At 40.9% G+C, this 20,307-nt stretch overlaps 1 protein-coding gene across 7 annotated transcripts in view; it reads left to right on the forward strand.

The window, feature by feature from the left end:
- The window catches only part of STK32A (serine/threonine kinase 32A), a 142,806-nt gene that overhangs the window by 22,073 nt on the left and 100,426 nt on the right, over positions 1-20,307 (forward strand). For all 7 annotated transcript variants that reach the window (XM_053222822.1, XM_053222795.1, XM_053222799.1 and 4 more), the window contains exons 3-4: positions 9,615-9,670; positions 10,925-11,076. In XM_053222822.1, the coding sequence (XP_053078797.1) occupies positions 9,615-9,670; positions 10,925-11,076 (208 nt within the window). The remainder of the gene's footprint in view (positions 1-9,614; positions 9,671-10,924; positions 11,077-20,307) is intronic.

A 20,307-nucleotide genomic window follows, 5' to 3' on the forward strand; every position in this document is an offset into this window, starting at 1 on the left:
AAAGAAAAAAAGAAAAGCCCCAAATTTAAGGACACATGTGTCAAGAATGAATGAGCCAATTCAATACCCAGCACAATGAATAAAAAAAAGCTGTATCATCATGAACTTTCAAAACATTCAACACGAATATACAATCCTGTAAGTTTCCAGAAAGAAAACTGTTGCATCAAAGGATCAGGCATCAAAATAACTTTAGACTTTTCAGCAGTGACACATAAAGCTAGAAATTAAGGAGAGCAATGCCTTCAAAATTCTAAAGGAGGATAATTTCTAACCTAGAATTCAATGCTCAGTCAAACTCTCAATTGAGTATAAGCAGAATAAAAATAGTTTTCATGTATTCTAGTCTTCAAAAATTAACCTCCCTGCAATCTTTCTTACAAAGCTATTGGGGGATGTATTCCACAAACACAAAGAAGTAAAACAAGGAAGACAGTGCAGGAAAGAAGCAGGGAATCTATCACTAAAAAGAAGTGAATCAAATCCATCCCTGGGTGATGGTCAAGGGGAATCCAGGGTGAAAGGTATAAAGCAAAAAAGATCCAGAAGCAATTGGGCCAGAGGGCTCTGGGAGGGACATTTTCAGGAAGGGGAATTTAAGACAATTAGAGAAGAGTTTGAAATTGAATTAGGAAAAAGGATACAGGAAATTGAGCACATGTATACACAAGACTGTTATTAACTGCAGCGAACATAAAAATTGTACAAGAAAGGAAAACTAATCATAGTTTACTCTATGATGCAAGGACCTATACCATTGCCAGACTCATAATAATGGAATACTGAATGCTGATTTAATTGAAATTATTCTATCAAATACAGCTACATTGGAAAGATGGGCTCATGTTGGGATGAGACCCTAAGAGTAGAAAAGTGAGCTAAATCTTGGAGATTTAATAAGTAATGGCTAAAACTGAAAAGACAAAAAATCATACTATTTAGAATATATAGTAGGAACTAGCAAATTTATTAGCTACAAGAGGTGTGAGTGTTAGCTTCTTGGCCAGGATAAATTAGAGTGTGAGACAAGGGTGTCATAGGACTAAAATCAGTGTTTTAGGGTCACCTGAGTGGCTCAGCGAGTCAGGCATCTGACTCTTGATTTTTGGCCCAGGTCATGATTGCAGGGTGGTGGGATGGAACCCTGTGCTGGGCTCTGCACTGAGCACAACTCTGCTTGGGATTCTCTCTCTCCCTCTCTCTCTGCCCCTTTCCCTGCTCATGCTGCCTCTTTCTCTCTCTCTCTCTCTCTCTCTCTCTCTCTCTCAAAAATAAACATTAAAAAAATAGAATATAACCCATGTTTTATAATAAACCTTTAGACTGTGGGACTGTTCAAACTGTGTAGAAAAAAAATATAGAGATACCTAACTTTGATAAAAGTAAACATTCTCAAAAGATAGAAAAATGAATCAAAATATCAATCAAGGTTATCTTTAAATTGTTTTTCTTCTTTCCACTTACTTCTGTCTGCTTAATCCTATATTTTTTGATACCAAAAGCATATTCACTTTCTATAAAACATAATCTTCTTCAGGGTACCTGGGTGGCTCAGTCGGTTGAGGGTCCAACTTCGGCTCAGGTCATGATCTCACAGTTCGTGGGTTTGAGCCCCGCATCAGGCCCTGTGCTGACAGCTCAGAGCCTAGAGCCTGCTTTGGATTCTGTGTCTCCCTCTCTCTCTCTGCCCCTACCCCGCTCACACTCTCTTTCTCTCTCTCTCAAAAATTAAAAAACGTAAAAAAAATGTTTTTAAATAATCTTCTTGGGGCACCTGGGTGGCTCAGTCGGTTAAGCGTCCAACTTTGGTTCAGGTCAGGATCTCATCATGGATCATGAGTTTGAGGGCTCTGTGCTGGTGGTGCAGGTCCTGCTTGGGATTCTCTCTTCCTCTCTCTCTTTGCCCCTTCCCACTTGCACTCACTCTCTCTCTCAAAAGAAATAAACTTAAAAAAAAATTAAAAATACAAAATAATCTGTGAACAAAAAATTGAAGTTCAGAAATGTCAGGTAAATGTCCTAATTCCATTCATCCTGTAAGTGGTAGAGCTAGATTCCAGTGCAGTTCTGACTCCAATCATTTTTTTTAACTGTTTACTTCTTTATTTTGAGAAACACAGAGCATGAGCAAGGGCAGGGGTAGAGGGAGAGGCAGAGAGAGAATCCCAGACAGGGGCTTGATCCCACAAATCATGAGATCATGACCTAAGCTGAAATCAAGAGTCAGACACCTAACCAACTGAGCTACCCAGGAGCCCCATCACATCATTTTTTTAAAATCTTTGATTAAAGTATCCATTAAGAACCAAGCAGCAAAACTGCCACAATATTCTCTCCCTCTCTCAGGGTCCACAGGGTCTCTTTCTACACCAAACATCAACACTGGATTGCTTTCATTTGTCTATCTATTTGCCTATATATTTATTTATTTATACCCATCTAATTCCAGGAAGATCAAAGACTGAGTTCCAAAGATACCATAGAAGGGGACGCCTGGGTGGCTCAGTTGGTTGGGCATCTGACTTCAGCTCAGGTCACGATCCTGCAGTTTGTGGGATCAAGCCCCACGTCAGGCTCTGTGCTGACAGCTCAAAGCCTGGAGCCTGCTTCTGATTCTGTCTCCCTCTCTCTCTGCCTCTATCCCACTCATGCTCTGTCTCTTTCTGTCTCTTAGAAATAAATAAACATTAAAAATTTTTTTTCAAAGATACTATAGTAAGATAAATTACAAATGAGGCAAGGGGCGTTTGATTACACAGGTTTTGTGTTTTCATGAATGCTGCTGAGCAAGCCATACTCTGTTTCCTGAGACTGTGACTTACTCTCAAGCTCCTTTTGTTTTTCTGAGGGCTTAGCGGAGCCCTGGGCACCCAGATGCTCAATTGAGATTTGTCAGTTTGACCTGCTAACAAAACTATAGCTTCTGGAGAAGAGACTTTAACTTCTTTCCCACTTTGCTGGGACTGTCTTAAAAGGGTAGACATGAGCCTTTGACTACCTCCATTTGTAATGAGATACTTTATGTAACATTGTAAGCATACTTGCAAAGCAAAAAGACTAATGACTTATTAAAAATTGGCAAAAATCTATGAATAGATAGTCCTCTGAAAAAATACAAAGATACAGGGCTTTCCTGATCATTAAAGAAACATAAAGTCGATCAATAATTCAGCTTCCTTTCACTCATCAGGTCAAAGACTGTGGGTGTGATAGCACTGGGAGGCAGTGGACAGAATGGCATTCTTACATATTAGGTGCAACAGCTTTGAAGGGCCAGTTTACAGCGTCTATTAAATTGGAAAATTCACATATTCTTTGTTACACCATTTATGCTTTCATGAAGCAAGCTTACAAACCTTTGCTCAAAAGCTGACCGAGGATGTTTGCAGTAGTATTGTAGGTAACAGCTGAGAATTAAACCATTTTCGAATTGCCATCAAAAGGCTAAATATTTTATGGGACATTCTACACAATGTCATACAAAAGAGCTGTTTAAAATAATTAGATATAGATCTCTGTGTGATGGATGAATGAACAGAAAGAATATAATTATACAGAAAGAGTTTATAATCTATGCTCCTATAGGAATGATAGTATGTTGCTAAAGCTGTCAAAAGGGAACACATATATGAAGAAAAACTCTCTTAAAGGATACGTTGAATTCGTTAAAAGAGGCTGCCTTCTGGGAATGCAACTAAAAATTCAGAATAGGAAGAAGTCTCAATTTTCTTTGAAAAATTGTACTTTATCATTTGTAATTTTTAGTTTTCAGGGAGCTGGACATTAAATTTCTGGTTTATAGCAGCTCATCTCCAAAACCACCTGTGAGTCAAGTGTAATTAGGACCATTTTACAGATGGGAGCCCATAGCTGGTGTCCTTGTTCCCTCATCAATAGAAAGATCTACATAAACACCAACAAGTGCAGTTCTCAATAGTTGCACATATGTTCATGATTTGGTGTTTACTTAGGCTGTAGACACTTTTTTAATGGCAAAAGTAAAAAAGTTTCCAAATAGTTTTACCTAAATTAAAAAAAAAAAAGGAGGGGTTTCTGCTTTACCTTCTATTCTCCCAAATTCCCAGTGTCAGGCCTGTATAACAAACTCCAAAAAGAGCTTCCCCTTTGCTTTGCTTCAACACTGTTTACTGCACAGAATGTTGAGGCTGGGGAATGGTAAGAGAAGTAGAACAAAGAAAAGGAAAAGCATCAGGCACTGGACTTTGCAGTGAGCAGAGTTTCCCCTTATGTTTAGGGGAAGATTTGGGGCAAGCTGACTTGACCCACGTGATTCTAAAAGCAGAGACAAAGAAATCTCCCCTTGCTCCCCCGACTCTGCCTCTGGATGGGTCGAGCCACAGTAACAGCAACAACACAAGATAACTATAGAAATAGTGGCCGAGAGCCCAGGTCCAGGATCAGAAAGGCATCTACGTAGTGTATGTGACAGCCACTGGGCAGACTCAGGTGGTCGATTCTGCCCACTCCTGCACTCAACCATAGGGTGTGGCTTTGTGACAACAGTCAACCAGCTGTCCCCTCAACTGGTCTTACTTTCTACGTGACTTTAGTAAGTGTGAGTCTGCCAATGAACGGAGTGTGATTTTAGTGTTTAAATGTTTTCCATACAAGAGCCCCTGAAGGCAATTCATCAACTTCATTCAGTGCTCACACAAGAGAAACAAAACTGTGTTGGACTTTTTGAAAGACTCCCTTGGTTTTTAAAGTGATACCTTTCTAGAGGATTTTCATGTCTAGTTTTTTTTTTAAGTTTATTTATATTTTGAGAAAGAGAAAGAGTGGGAGCAGGGGAGGGGCAGAGAAAGAGGGAGAGAGAGAATCCCAAGCAGGCTCCACACTGTCAGCACAGAGCCCAATGTGGATCTCAAACTCACAAACTCATGAGATCACGACCCAAGCTGAAATGAAGAGTCCGACACTTAACCAACTGAGCCACACAGGTGCTCTGTGTGTAGTTTTGGCTAAACAAGGTTCCATCCTACTTTCTGTCTTGAGAATCTAATCCCAGGATCATTAGTCACTACACTAGTTACAACAATTGCAAGGTATTTAATCTCTCTGAGCCGAAGCATCTCTAGCTCTGTAGGCTGAAAGGTCGCCGTGAGGCTAATATGAGACATAAAAATGACATGCATACCAAGCCATACATAAACAGATCCCTCATGCATAGAGAATTTCTGTGTCTGGTTGATTTGTGGAGTATGTGCACCTACTGCAGAGAAAAACTCGAGAATGAGCCTTTTTACGATACTTGGTATTTTTAAAACTATTTGAAGTGATATCATAACATGAGGGCCCATTCAACTCCATCGGTTAATGCGACACCCCTCCAGACAACATCAAGGACACTGCACTGGCATGATGTTTGCTAAGACCAGGGTGAGCATTCATGTGTGAACACACAACTCGGAAGCAGATCAGAAAGGTATTGAAGGTTCCAGCTCTTCTGCCTGTCTGTTCTTCCACAGGCCACATCCCATACGCCAGGTCTGTGAGTGAAGTGAGAACCAGGCTCTGCCTCTCTCCACACCCAACGGCTGCCTTCAAGGCCCCACAGAGACCCAGGGTCTAACGGTACCCCTAGAGCACCTCTCTGCCTTCTTGGCATGAGATCTCCTTCATGAATCAGGAACAAAGTTGTACAACACACAGGACAACACACAACAACGTGACAGCAAAGGTTAACTGTGGAAACTGAGGAAACACTGCAGGAATACCACACCACTGACTACAAAAACCCAAAATATGTAGAAATGACACTGACAATTGCCAGTGTTTTCATGCTGACTCATAATATCCATGTGCTATGACAGCAACGTAAGGTAGCGTTGGTTGGGAGTCTGAATTATGCTCGCCCCTAAGAAGTAGTAGTAGAAATACTAGTCAAAGTGATTAATTCAAGTTGATAGTCTAAGTACTTTGTGTATGGGAACTCATTTCATCTTCCTCTAAACCCGATGAGATGCACATTATTTTCATACCCATTTCACAGATGAAGAAACAGAACACAGAAGTAAACCGCCAAGATTATACAACTATGAAACGTAGGAGGTAGGATTTGAACGCAGGCAGTCCATTTCCAGAGACCATATTCTTCATCTCAGGGGCTGGCACACTTTTCTGTAAAGGGCCATCTAGTAAATGTTACAGATTTTTATGTGGTTGCATATTCTTTATTGTTTTTTTTATCATCCTTTAAAAATATAAAACCAATCTTAGCTCATAGGCAATACAAAAAGAGGCTGTAGGCCTATTTTGTCCTGTGGTCATAAATAATCTGCTGGTTGATACTATACACGGTGATCAAATGTTTAAGCATACAGTGGATGTGGTACTTGATACCCAGTCCCTGTGGCACATCCTATATGCCTGTAATACAAATGGGTTTCTGTTGACAAAATAATCCATAATTTTGACTTCATCTCTTTCTCATTTTGCCTGAATTTATGAGGTCTCACTGCCTTTTCAATCAGCTTCCCTCCTATTGCTGGACATTCAAGAAGGGGCAGTAAGTGAGTTCGAGCATTACCCTGATTCCAAAGCCAGATAAAAACACAACAAAAAAAGAGAACTACAGGCCAGTATCGCTGATGAACACCGATGTAATGTGTGTTCGACAAAATATTAGCAAGCCAAATCCAACAATGTCTTTAAGAAAATCATTCACCACAATCAAGTAGGATTTAGTACCTGGATACGAAGGGGGTTCAATATTCACAAATCAATGTGATATATCACATCCGTAAGAGAAAGAATAAAATCCATATGGTCATTTCAACAGATGCAGAAAAAAACATTTGACCAAGCACAACATCCATTCATGAAAACACACTCAACAAATTAGGTTTACAGGGAACATACCTGAACATAATCAAGGCTTTCTATGAGAAACCCACAGCAAATATCATCCTCAATGGGGAAAAACCGAGAGCTTATCCTCGAAGGTCAGGAACAAAACACAGATGTCCACCCTCACCACTTTTATTCAACGAAGTGCTGGAAGTCCTAGCCACAGCAATCAGAAAAGAATGAGAAATAAAAGGCATCCAAAATAAGGAAGTAAAACTTGGACTATTTGCAGATGACATGATGTTATCTATATATAGAAAACCCTAAAGGTTCCACCAAAAAATCTACTGGAAATGATAAATGAATTCAGTAAGATCGCAGGATGCAAAAATCAATGTACAGAAATCCATTGCATTTCTGTACACTAATAATGAAGCAGCAGAAAGAGATATGAAAAAGAAACAATAATCCCACTACAATTGTAACAAAAATAACAAAATACTAAGAAAAAAAATTAACCAAAGAGGTGAAGGAATATGAAAACACTAATTCAAAGGGATACATGCACCCCTATGTTTATTGCAGCATTATTTCCAATCCCTAAATTATGGAAGCAACTCAAGTGCCCATTGATAGATGAATGGATAAAGAAGATGTGGTGTGTGTATGTGTATGTGTGTGTGTGTGTGTGTGTGTGTATTAGAATATTATTCAGACATAAAAAGGACTGAAATCTTGCCATTTGCAATGATGTGGATGGGGCTAGAGAGCATAATGCTAAGTAAAATAAGTCAGAAAAAGATAAATACCATATGATTTCACTCATATGTGGAATTTAAGAAACAAAACAAATGAACAGAGGGGGAAAAAAAAGAGAGAGAAACAAACCAAGAAACAGACTCTTAACTATAGAGAACAAACTCATGGTTACCAGAGGGGAGGTTGTGAATGGGTGAAATAGGTGATGGGGATTAAGATGTGGGGCTCGAACTCACGAACTGTGAGATCATGACCTGAGCCAAAGCTGGATGCTTAAACAGCTGAGCCACCCAGGTGCCCCTAAAGCAACACTACTCTTGCTGCGTTGGAGACATTTCTAACCTATTCTATTTCGTTTATATTTCGGATGCTTCTCATTACGACTAAATTTATTTCATAACTCATTAATGGGGCTTGACCCCATTAAAAACCACTTCCTTGGAAGACCCTCATGCTCATGCTGCTTCTATTTACAAGAAGCAATTGTTTTGAGGTTCTTGTGTACCTTTACAACTTCGTTGGATTTTTTTGCTGAGAACCAACCGTGTGCACATCACCTTGTGAGGCTTTGTGGGAAGTGCAAAGAGTTTGGCTTCCAACTACCTCAAGCCAGGAATTTTCTGAGTTGCTAGGAAACCAGGATGGACAAAAGGACCTACCATCTCTGCTCTCATAGAGTTTATAATCTAGTGGATGAAAGAAATTCAAACTACAGGAATTTTGGAAATTAAGCCATTCACTTGACTAGCTTTAAGTAAACAACTTTATTAACACTTTCTGGGTAGAAGGTATGTTTTTCTTGTCTAAGAGGATCAGTCTCATTTCAATAGCTGAGAAAATAGAATTCAGTCCCTCCCTACAAATGACATTGTTATTTTGTGTTTGAATTCAAGGTTATTTGTAATTTACATGCTGCCTCACATGATTGAATGGGTTGTACAGTAGAAATAAAGTGATTTGGGAGTTCAGGAAAAGAAATGATTAAGTCACATTCAAACATTTCAACCCTCAGAAAGCTTGGTAAGACCTTAAGAGTTCCCCTTACCCATATTTTTTTCCTTCAGGAGTAGCTAATGTAATTATTCTTGGAAAAACAGACAAAATAGTCTTTTTAAAGAGAAGAGTGGTAACTTTTAGAGTTTTGCAATCTTCTCTGAATAAACTCTTAAAATCCATCATTTGGAATTTTACTCCTCTAAATCCTTATTTCAAAAACCGTGAAACATAGTGGAACATTTCCTGAAGATCGACAGGTCAGGGAACCAAAGGTTGTCACTTTTCTGAGAGAACCTGTACTTTGCTGTTCTTATCACTGAGAATTTCATGAGCACTGACCAAGAGACCACACTACATGTAAACAGACATCTGCTTCTGACTTCTAGAAGCTCAAATGGCAACTTCAAAGCACCATTCAGTGAAACCCTGCACACATATTCTTGGGAATCTGTTAAGATATTTGTGCCTTGGGAATCGGCTCATTCTATAAACTCATAATAGTATCCTTCTTGGCAAAAAAGAAATGATTTAGGTACAACAGAGTGATTGTTATGAGAAAATAGGCAAAGAGATTTTTACAATGTGGATGCTGAGGAGAGCCACCTTCATAAAGGACCAGATCTCTCCGTAATTGTCAGTGTTCAGCAGTGTTCCTCCTGACCTTACCCCCTATGTGAAATCCACTGTTACATGCTCTTAGAGCTCCACCACGTCTCTCCTTAACGTTCAGGGGGAGTTTTAATTGTCCATTAATTTATGACTATTTAGGCCACGAGCATCTCTCTCTCTATGGAGTCCTTACTAGACTACAGGCTCCATAAAGGTAGAGATTCGATTTTTACTTTGCCATTACTATATCCCCCAAACTAAGCACTGTGATTAATAAATAATACTTGTTTAAGAAATATTTATTGAATGAATGGGCATTTTAAGATCATCTGGAATGCTGGTTGAAACAAGATACTTCAATTTCGCCAAATCTTTATTATTTATTAGTGATCAAAAAGGAACTAATAATCCCTCACATTGTTCTTCTTTTTGTTTTACAGTCAACTTTGACCACTTTGAAATTTTGCGAGCCATTGGGAAAGGCAGTTTTGGAAAGGTGAGAACCATAATGATTAACCACTGGCAGGGTTATATGCCTCAGGGAACAGAGTCTGAGAATATTCAGATTATCCAGTGACGGGGACCCTGAGGAACGATAATTCAGAGAGGTTGTTATAAAATTGTCACTACAGTTTGAGGTGTGTGATATAATGAACACCAGTTGTTCTTAGAATTATTTCATCGTCATGCCCATTGACTCTCACTAGATTTTAAGACTTTCTCTCCACGATGAGGAGGACAGTAAACTTTTGGACTCAGTGGCCAACTGTATCAGTATCTTCAGTAATAGTTATCTTCTCAAAGTAAGAGTTAAATCTTATGTGGAAAAGAAGCTGTCCCGTTTCTGTTTTTTCCTCAGGTATCCAATGTTTTTATTCTCAAAAATATACCATGAAAGATAGATCTAGTCTAATTAAAAAATTTTTTTAATGTTTAATTTTTTTTTGAGAGAGACACAGGGTGTGAGCAGGGGAGGGACAGAGAGAGGGAGACACAGAATCTGAAGCAGGCTCAAGGCTTTAAGCTGTCCATCAGCACAGAGCCCGACACGGAGCTCAAACCCACACGCCATGAGATCATGACCTGAGCTGAAGTCAGATGCTTCAGTGACCCACCCAGGCACCCCACCAAGCTAATTATTTTTGCAAGAACGTTCTAGATTCAAGTCCTGATCATTAGTTTCTTGGTGGAGACATACTTCGAGAATATTTCTTATTAATATGGAGCTTGCATTTTAAAATCATCTGCTGTCCACTTTACCAGACATACAGAACCTCTAAAAGAATTTTGAAAATACGGATATCATGTTCCCTATTTTCCAAGTGCTTTAAGTCCTTTTAGGTTATATTAAGTATGGTTAAAGAGAAATTCTTCACACAGTATTGTTCAGCTTGGTAGTTTAGCCATGCCCATTAAAGTCACTCAAAGCAGAGTGCGGATGTCATTTGCTGTTGGCAGATTCCTGGCAAAGAAGCGGCCGTTTTCTCCAAAATGCTGTCTAAACAAAACCCCAAGAGCCAAAAACAGGCAGACTCCTTTGAGAAAACAGAGATTCAAGAATTGACCTGGCATAGGGGAAGAAAATGAATTTTTTTACTCCGAAATCAGAGTTCAGTGGCAACTTGAGCATCAGAGTATTTGCAAGTGATAAAGCCTCCAGGCCATGCCACCCAACAGGTCTTGTTCTGTCTCTTGCAGCCATGATCTGTCAACGCCCTGACCACCTTCTCACTCTGGTTTGCACCATTAGGTCTGCATTGTGCAGAAGAATGATACCAAGAAGATGTACGCAATGAAATACATGAACAAACAAAAGTGTGTGGAACGCAACGAAGTGAGAAATGTCTTCAAGGAGCTCCAGATCATGCAGGGTCTGGAGCATCCTTTCCTGGTTAATTTGTGGTAAGTGTTTGTATGGGATCTTGCAATGGAGATACTCCCACCTTCACCCCAAACATTGTTCTGGAAACCCGTCCTGATTTCTAGGTGTGCATTTGCAAAATCTTTGGTAGGCTCTTCCTTGAGGGCTTTGGTTCTCCTTGACTTATTTGACACTATAATGAAACAAATTGTTGTTTTACTGTCACCAATAAATACTGCTTGGTTTATTTGTCACAGTTCCCCTTGGCCTGGAGGATAGCATACTTTTCAAAACACTGTAGCTAAATAGGCAGACAAAGAATGAGTTCAGATGTCTTGTCATTCAGTAGATACTCTTCCCTCATTAATTGTGGGGCAGTGACTGTGGCTACTAACTGTCATCAATGGCTGGTGTGAGGTTGATCTTCAGAACTTGGACAAAAACCACTTTTTCTTTACAATGACTGGGAGTAGAAATGGTTTCCTTAGAGCATCCTTCCTGAGCAGAATCAGGACAGGCACTACCATTCTTGCCAAATAGCTTTTAACAGAGGTAGAGCTAACTTAGATCAGTGGCTAGACTGTGATCCTAAAGCCAGGATCATAATCCAAGGCTCAGAAAATGGCTAGAATCTGGCAGTGTCTCTTACTCCCTGCTCTTTTCTTATGCGTGGAGGTCTGTATGTGGCTCTCTTACTTTTCTCTACATTTTAATGCATCCATTATGTTAAGAAACTGTTCTTAAAGCTAATTCAGTGTGGCAGTTATTTAAATATGCATACCAAGCAGTTTCTACTAGCAAAGGCAAAAAAAAGTCTTTATTCAGAGAATACTAATGGGAGAATAATTGAAATGTCACTGTGTGTTTAAGGACATTTCTCTGGAGGAATAAAACCTGTCTCCCTCCATCTTTAATTGATACAGTTCACTTGATATACAATTTGCTTAAAGACTCTACACCATAGTTGCAAAGAAGATGGTTTTGTGTGAATTGGAAATAGGTCCTTTGAGTTCATGCAGTACTCAGATGTGGTGGAGTCGAATTTTGACCCACGCTCAGTGGATTTAATCAGTAGCTTAGAGTGGCCTATTCACAACGCTGCCACGCAGAGGCACATGGACACAGCTCTTTCGTCCCCACCCTTAGCAATTAGCAGATTGCCTGTTTCTCCCCCTCTCTCTTCCCTGAGAATGATGAGGTGTTCTCAATTCACATCCTTGCTTTGTTCAAAGTCACATTTTCCTTCTTCCAAAGTTCAGCCAACTAACTTTCTCCTTTTAAGACCAGGAACTCTTCAGAAGGACATACTTAGCATTTCTCCCTTTCAGGCCTGACTCTCCTCATTGAGTTGGCAAAATGGATTTCAGTTTATTCCCAATTTTTTTATAAGGGGTGTTAGGAGACTTGAAGCTGGGCAAAGTTTACAGATTTTGCTGTTTACTAACATGGTGTCATTCCAGGAAACACTCTGATCTCCACACATGCTGGCTTGGGGATAACATGGGGTATAGCCTTGTCTTCCCTTTTTCCCACACTGAATCTCTGCAGAACATCAGGTACCATTAATAGTGATAGAGGAGAGGGATACCTGGGTGGCTCAGTCGGTTGAATGTTCAACTCTTGATTTCAGCTCAGGTCATGATTTCATGGTTCGTGGGATCAAGCCTCACATTGGTCTCTGGGCTCACAACACAGAGCCTGCTGGGGATTCTCTCTCATTCTCTCTCTCTCTCTGCCTCCTCCCCAGCTCACACGCATGCGTACTCTCTCTCTCAAAATAAATAAATAAACTTAAAAAAATAGCGATAGGGGAGAGAAGAAATCCCTCCCCACCTTAATTCCACCACTTTCAGAACTGGAAACCTAGGGGGGCTTCCTTAAAATATGGAAGAAAAAGTTTTAATCTTTCAAATCCTGAGATGAAAATATTCAGAAAGAATATTTATTTCTTCTAATAAAGGCTTTCTGCCTTGGTAAGTACAGCATAGCCAATGTAAGTGACTCTTTCTCCAACTATTAAACACCTTGCAATGCTTCTGGAGGTGTGACCTGGGAGTAATCTTTATCATTTTTAAGTCAATTATGAGACAGGGTTAATGTGTGTAACTAGGGTTGTTTTTATGGACAAAAGGAGACAAAGGGCTATTCCAAGCACAGAGTAGGCCTATCACAAATGGGAGTCCCCCCACCCCATCCTTGCTCCCTTAAGGTGTAGTACTCGCGACATGCCCGCCACCACCAGGCCAATGTGGTCATCCAACATGCAAATTTCAAAGGTGCCCAGCCTCACAACATCACAGGAAGCTGTGTGTGGTCAGGGAGGGACAAGTCTCATTCTCTGTAAGAGCTTATGTTTGTTTCGTTTTCCACCTTTCTGCTGCAAATCAAAGGGAAAAAAAATATCCAAAGATTCCCCATTATGTGCAATTTAATCAAGAGTTTGTGTCCTAGGTTTAACTAGACTTATCTTTACATCCCCAAAGCTTCAGGAGCAAATTGGCTAAAGCACAGTGTGATTAATAATGTAACAGCAATACTTTTTCATTCCTACGTACCCCTCGTGCACTCGATCTTACTGATAAGCTATGTAGGCCTCTCAATATTGCTTTCAGTAATCTGCTTGTGGATACTCAAAGTGCCTGTAACCTCTGGGATGTGTTCAGAAAATTCTGGTTTTCAGGCTGAGGAAAAATACAAGCTGTTTCTTTTAAGCAGGCTTTATATTAATGTTAAGAAGTTGGCTATATGTGTGTGTGTGCGTGCGTGCGTGTGTGTGTGTGTGTATGTAGAGGTATAAATACATACATATGTGATAGGTGAAAACTTTGCACATTGTAGTCAACTAGAAGAAAGCAAAATCACGTAGAAAAATGAAAATTCCCCAGTAGTGCTATCACCTTGAAACAACCACGTCTAACATGTTCTTGCCAATAAAATGTCTATATTTGTTTTTTTGCTTTTGATCTTGTATTAGCCCCGTTCATTCCCTCATTCATGGGTGTATTTATCAAGCAGCACAAACAAGTTATAATTAGAGTTTGCCAGATGAAATACAGGATGCACACTTAGATTTGAAGTTCAGATAAATAACCAGTCATCTTTAGTCTATGTCCCAAATATTGCATGGTGCCTGTTTTATCTGAAAATTACTCATGTTCTGAATTTCTACTTTAAATGGGCATCTTGAATTTTTATTCACCAAATTCGGCAACGCTAATGGTAACACAGACCCATAGTGTGAGGGTGCAGTGGTGAGTACTCGTGGACAGAGCCCCTGATCGACCCCACATTCCCAGTAACTGTGAAAGGCTGATAATAATCACATGGCACATAAATATGTCAATGTGAGAAGTGCATGAAGGACTAAGTAGAAGAGGGGTGTGTGTGTGTGTGTGTGTGTGTGTGTGTGTGTGTGTGTGTGTATCCTGGGCTGGGGCAGCAGAGTTAAGGGTGAAAACACATTTTGAACTAAAATTCAACCTTCCCAGCCCCACGGACCTGACCCCGCTCAGGAACACAATCGTCAGATGTAGGCCACGTTATAAAGGAAAAGGCAGCCTGGAGGGGCTGGCATCCAGGAAAAGCAAAGAAAATCTTCCTGCGAGTCCCTCCCTGAGGGCCGCTAACAAAGCGCCGGCAACCCACAGCCTTCGAACAAATGGGCCCCAGTGCTGCCCGGCAGAGCCCTGTCCCCCAGGTGGCTTTTGTTAATTGAGATTAAGCCTGCAGCTGCACACAGTCCCTCGGGGCTCCAATCTCCCCTCAGCCTTGTCTCTTGTTCTTTGGGAACAGAAGGGACCCACGTGTGGGTTCAGGAAATTAGAAGACAAGATAGTCTGTTTTGAGCAGAAAGGACCACCTGTATCGGGAGTGTGAAAAGGGTCCTGTGAGTAGCTGGACACAGCCAGATGAACAGACACCCTGGAACCAACCTCCATTATTTATGACTGTGCACCAGTGTTTCTTCACAGAATCGTAAACTAGGAGAATTCAGGGTAGCCTACAGAGCCACAGAACCAAGAGGAGCTTCCGGGTCAATGGCATTCTCCTACTCAGAGTTTTACCTATATTGTCTGATTTATTCATCCTAACAGGTTAGGCTCATAGCAAGTATTAGTCCCATCTTACACCAGAGAAACTGAGGCTCAGAGAGGGTGAGTCATTTTCCCAGAGTCACACAGCCAGAAACTAGCAGAGCCAGGACTCAAACCCAGGAATTCGGCTTCGAAAACCCAGCCCTTTCTGCTACGCTATACCATGCCCTGTGGGCATCTTGTAGGACTCTCTTACAAAATATGAAGGAAATGGAATTTATTTTGTTCAGTGTCTTTCATATCCCACAAGAATACAAACTCCATGAGGCAGGTAGGTTTGTGTATTTTGCTCACTGCTTCATTCCCCATCCCCTATGATAATTCCTCACACAGAGTAAGTGTTCCACAAATATCTGTGGAATGAATAAATGAGTGAGTGAGTGAATGAATGAATGAATGAATGAATGAAGTTTAGTGGTGGAATCAGGCTTCTGATTCTTGCTCCTGTCCCATGATGCCACTGCCAGTTCCTGCACACTTACAAATATGTAATCAGGGCCATCTCAGGTTCTGCACAGGTCCTGAAGTCAGAGGGACTTGGGTTTGAATCCTCACTTTGCCACTTGGTAACTCTGTGAACTGACCCATTTAGAGTATGTATTTTGCTCGGTTCCTCACTCATAATTGGGAACAACAGCAATTGCCATGGCAGAAGGTACTGCTATGAAGATGTCTATAAACGCTTCACACATAATGGGTGCTTCATAAATGTGGACTCAGGGGCTCCTGGGTGGCTCATTTGGTTAAGTGTCCTACTCTTGATTTGGGCTCAGGTCATGATCTCACAGTTTAAGCCCCACTTTAAGGGGCTCACATGATCTCACACTTTAAGCCCCAGCTATACTGACAGGGCAGAGCCTGCTTGGGATTCTCTCTCTCCCTCTCTTCCTCTCTCTTCCCCTCCCCTGCTCATACTTGGGTGTGCATGCTCTCTCTCAAAAATAAATAAACAAACTTAAAAAAAATGAGGACTTCAAACAAAAACTCTGTGAGGTCCCACCCCAAATGCAATGTTCCCTCAAGCCCTATAGCCAGAGAAGATTCTGTGTTTGTTTGTTTGTGTGTTTGTTTGTTTGTTTTTGACAGAGAGTGCAAGCTAGGAGGGGCAGAGAGAGAGAGAGAGAGAGAGAGAGAGAGAGAGAGAGAGAGAGAATCCCAAGCAGGCTCCACACTATCAGCATGGGGCCCAATGTGGGGCCCAAACTCACAAACGGTGAGGTCATGACCTGAACTGAGATCAACAGTCAGATCAGAGAGACGCTCAACTGACTGAGCCACCCAGGTGCCCCAGAGAAGATATTTAAGTAGACATGTGTACCTGAGTGTGAGCTAGCCTGGGCATTAGAAAGTCTTTGGATTTGTTCTAAACTTTTAAAAATTTAAGTAATTTTAAAAAATATAAAATACAGGGTGCCTGGGTGGCTCAGTTGCTTGAGCGTCGACTTCGGCTCAGGTCATTATCTTGTGGTTTGAGAATTCAAGCCCCATGTTGGACTCTGCACTGACAGCTCACAACCTGGAACCTGCTTTGGATTCTGCCTCCCTCTCTGCCCCCTCCCCTGCTCACGTGGTTTCTCTCTCAAGAATAAATAAACATAGGGGCGCCTGGGTGGCTCAGTCGGTTAAGCGTCCGACTTCAGCTCAGGTCACGATCTCGCGGTCCGCGAGTTCAAGCCCTGCGTCCGGCTCTGGGCTGATGGCTCAGAGCCTGGAGCCTGCTTCCGATTCTGTGTTTCCCTCTCTCTCTGCCCCTCCCCCGTTCATGCTGTGTCTCTCTCTGTCTCAAAAATAAATAAAAACGTTAAAAAAAATTTTTTTAAAGAATAAATAAACATTAAAAATTTTTTAATTAAAAAATATATATAATACATATTTTATATAAAATATGGGAACACAGACATTCTAAATAAAATAATAAATACCCATATTTCATTATGCAGAAATAACTGCTGTATTAGGTTCCTAATGCTGCTGGAGCAAATTACCATAAACTTAGTGACTAAAACAACATGAATTGGAGTAAATGGACTTAAAGCTATTTTCACAATATAATTAAGACATTATTTTCTTTTGCCCTGCATTGCTTGCACTGAAAGCTCACAAACAACAAAACTAATCAGAACAATGATTACCTATGGGTTGCAGAGATTAACAAGAAGGTCACATGTGGGAAACTTGGAGAGTGGTTAAAATATTCTGTTCTCGTTATTGTGGTGCTGCTTAGATCAGGGTGTAGATTTGTAAATATTCATTAAATTCTATACTTAATATCTGTGCATTTCACTGTAAATGAATTTTAGCTATTTCAGAAGAAAATGAAAAAGCTTAAAAACCACAAACTCAGTATCTTACAATTCGGGAGGAGGTCAGAAATGCAAAATCAGTCTCATTAGGCTAGCATGAAGCTGTCTGCAGAGCTATATTCCTTCTGGAGGTCTAGAAAAGAGTGTTTTCTTCCCTTTTCCTGCTTTTTGAGGCTGCCTGAATTCATTGGTTCCAGGCGCCTTCCTCCACCTTCAAAGCTAGCCACGTAGCATCTTCTGCACTCTCTCTAATGGCAACTCTCTGCCTGTCAGGTCCATCTTGAAAGGACTCCTCTGATCACATTGGGTCTACCTGGTGGCAATAGTTCCCTCTTGACCAAATTCTAGCCAGGCTCTTCTGCACCATCTTCTTGACTAGGCCTCGACCTTGGTCTATAAAGACGTGAACAAAACACTAACACCATTTCTAACAGCTCAGGACTGTATCCCTAGGATGACATTAGCTCCCCTTAAAGTGTCTGCCTGAGAAAATGCAAAGCTGCCACAAGAATTTAGTTTGCTCCATCCAGCACCAGAAGATGGCTCCCCTGTCTCCCAGCCTCCGTGGGAGGGGAGGAGCCTAACTTTGATAAGTGCAGGTTAACAAACCCAGATGGGTTTCACATGGACCAACCCTGTTCCTGGATCTTTGTAACTGTTACTCCACTGACTACCAGGTCCTGGCTTACCCCTTCTCCATGCCCTCATCCTCCCTTCCAAACAGTCACTTCTGTGCACATCAGAGTTGAGTTCAGTCCACACTATTGGATTCCAATTGCAATAGTCTATCATTGGCTAAAATCAACTCTTCTTACCTTAGTGTCCAGCTTTGTTATCTTAGGAAGGGATGTGATTAAATTAAGGATCTTGAGAAAGGAGAGGTTACCCTGCATTATCCGGTGCTATCGCAGGACAAAGGTGTCCTTGGGTATGGCCCGGACAAGCGTGGCTAATTGGAGAACAAGGGACAGCAGTCCCTGAAGAGGAACTTAGCAGAGAACAGTGTTAATTGTGTGGCCTGTACACAGTAATGGTTGCAGACATGGTCGTTGAATGACTGAGTGGTGGACCAAAAGGCAGGAAACTGAGTCTTTATAATGCAGACATTCACTTACTCATTTACTCATCAATATTGCAGAGGATTCGTTTATTGCAGACAACACAAGAAGCTATCAGATAATTTCAAGTAAAAAGAAATTTTACTTGAGGGAGGACATGGAGTAGTCTACAGCCTCAGACATAAAGCTGAAGAAGCAGAGGTCTCCAGAAAATGAGGGACAAAGGCAGTTCTGGGAATCTAGGCAGCAGGAACCAACAGACAGGCTCTCAAGGCTGTCTCAGCTGAGATGAATCAGCTCCAACCAATTTTCTAAACTTGTGTCCCCCACTCAAGGTTCCAAGTCCTGGGAGAGAGTCCAACTGGTGCTGCTCAGAAAATATGCCTGATCCTTGGCTAAAAGAAAGAGTAAAATAAATAATGACTCCTACATTGTTGGCCTGAGCCACTGGATGAATGATTGTGTCATCCACTAAGATGGGGAGATCTGAGGAGAATCAGATTCATTGTGAAAATCAAGAAACCTCTTTTAGCTGTGTTAATTTTGAGTTGCCTTTTAGTCATCCAAGTAGAGCTGCGGAACAGGCAGCAAGTCCAAAGCTCAGAAGAGACATCCAGGGTCCAAGGAAAAGTCCAACAAAACACAAATATGGGGAAAATAGGCTTATGGATGCTAGTTAAGCCAAGACTTGAAGGGAGCATATGTGGAGAGAAATTAAATAGCTAAAAGAAAAGGGCCAAGGAGTAAAGACCCAGAGCATCCTTATAGTTCTGATGGAGAAAGAAGACTCAGGCAACCGGACAGAGAAGGAACAGCCTGGAAGCTAGGGCGAGTGCGGCATCCTAGAATCTAGAGACTGCTTCACAAAGGAAGGAGTGCACACTATTTCAAGTGCCGTGGAGAGGTCAGAAATAAGGAGACAAAGAACTTGGGAAGGAAGGAGACTGCAAACTTGGGAAGATACAGATATTGTGACTTTGATAACTGCCAAGTCCAAATGATTGGACAAAGGATCAGAGGGAGTGGCTTGGTGAGAACACAGGAAGTGAGTGATGTTATTTGGGGAGGGTGGGATGCAAAGTGGTTGTGTTGTGTTTTGAGATTCATCCACATCATCATGGGTAGCAATAATGTATTGTGATTTCTCTATCATACTCCATTATATGAATATCCCATAATTTACTTATCCATCTCACTACTGATGGATATTTGAGTGGTTTCCAGTTGGAGACTTTTACAAATAGTCCTGCTATTAACATTCTTGTTTGTAATTTTTGGTAAGCAAAAGTACATATATTTGGGGATGTAAACCTAAGAATTAAATCATTGGATCCTAGGATTCATAGGGGTTCTGCTGGCAAATGGTTTTCAAAAGAAGTTCCAATTTATACACACATCAGCCATATATGGTAATTCAGGTTGCTATAAAACCCTACCAATATTTGGTATTGTCAGTTGCTCTACAGTGTTCTAGTAAATATGTACTGTCATCTGGTTGTGGTTTTAGTTTGAACTTCCCTGGTGACTTGGGACTTTGGGCACATTTTTATATGATTTTTGGCCATTTGGAAGCCTCTTTTATAAAGTGCTTAAGTCTTGTACATCTCTTGGTTGCCTTTTCTTCTCAGTGGCCCATTTTTGAATATAATTTATTTGTCCAATCTATGACTTACCTTTCACTCTGTAAGGATATTATTATTTTTTTTAATTTTAATATTTATTTATTTTTGAGACAGAGAGAGAGACAGAGCACGAGCAGGGCAGGAGCAGAGAGCAGGAGACACAGAATCCAAAGCAGACTCCAGGCTCTGAGCTGT

This window comes from Acinonyx jubatus, chromosome A1 (genome assembly GCF_027475565.1).
Source record: "Acinonyx jubatus isolate Ajub_Pintada_27869175 chromosome A1, VMU_Ajub_asm_v1.0, whole genome shotgun sequence".
Classification (NCBI taxonomy): domain Eukaryota; kingdom Metazoa; phylum Chordata; class Mammalia; order Carnivora; family Felidae; genus Acinonyx; species Acinonyx jubatus.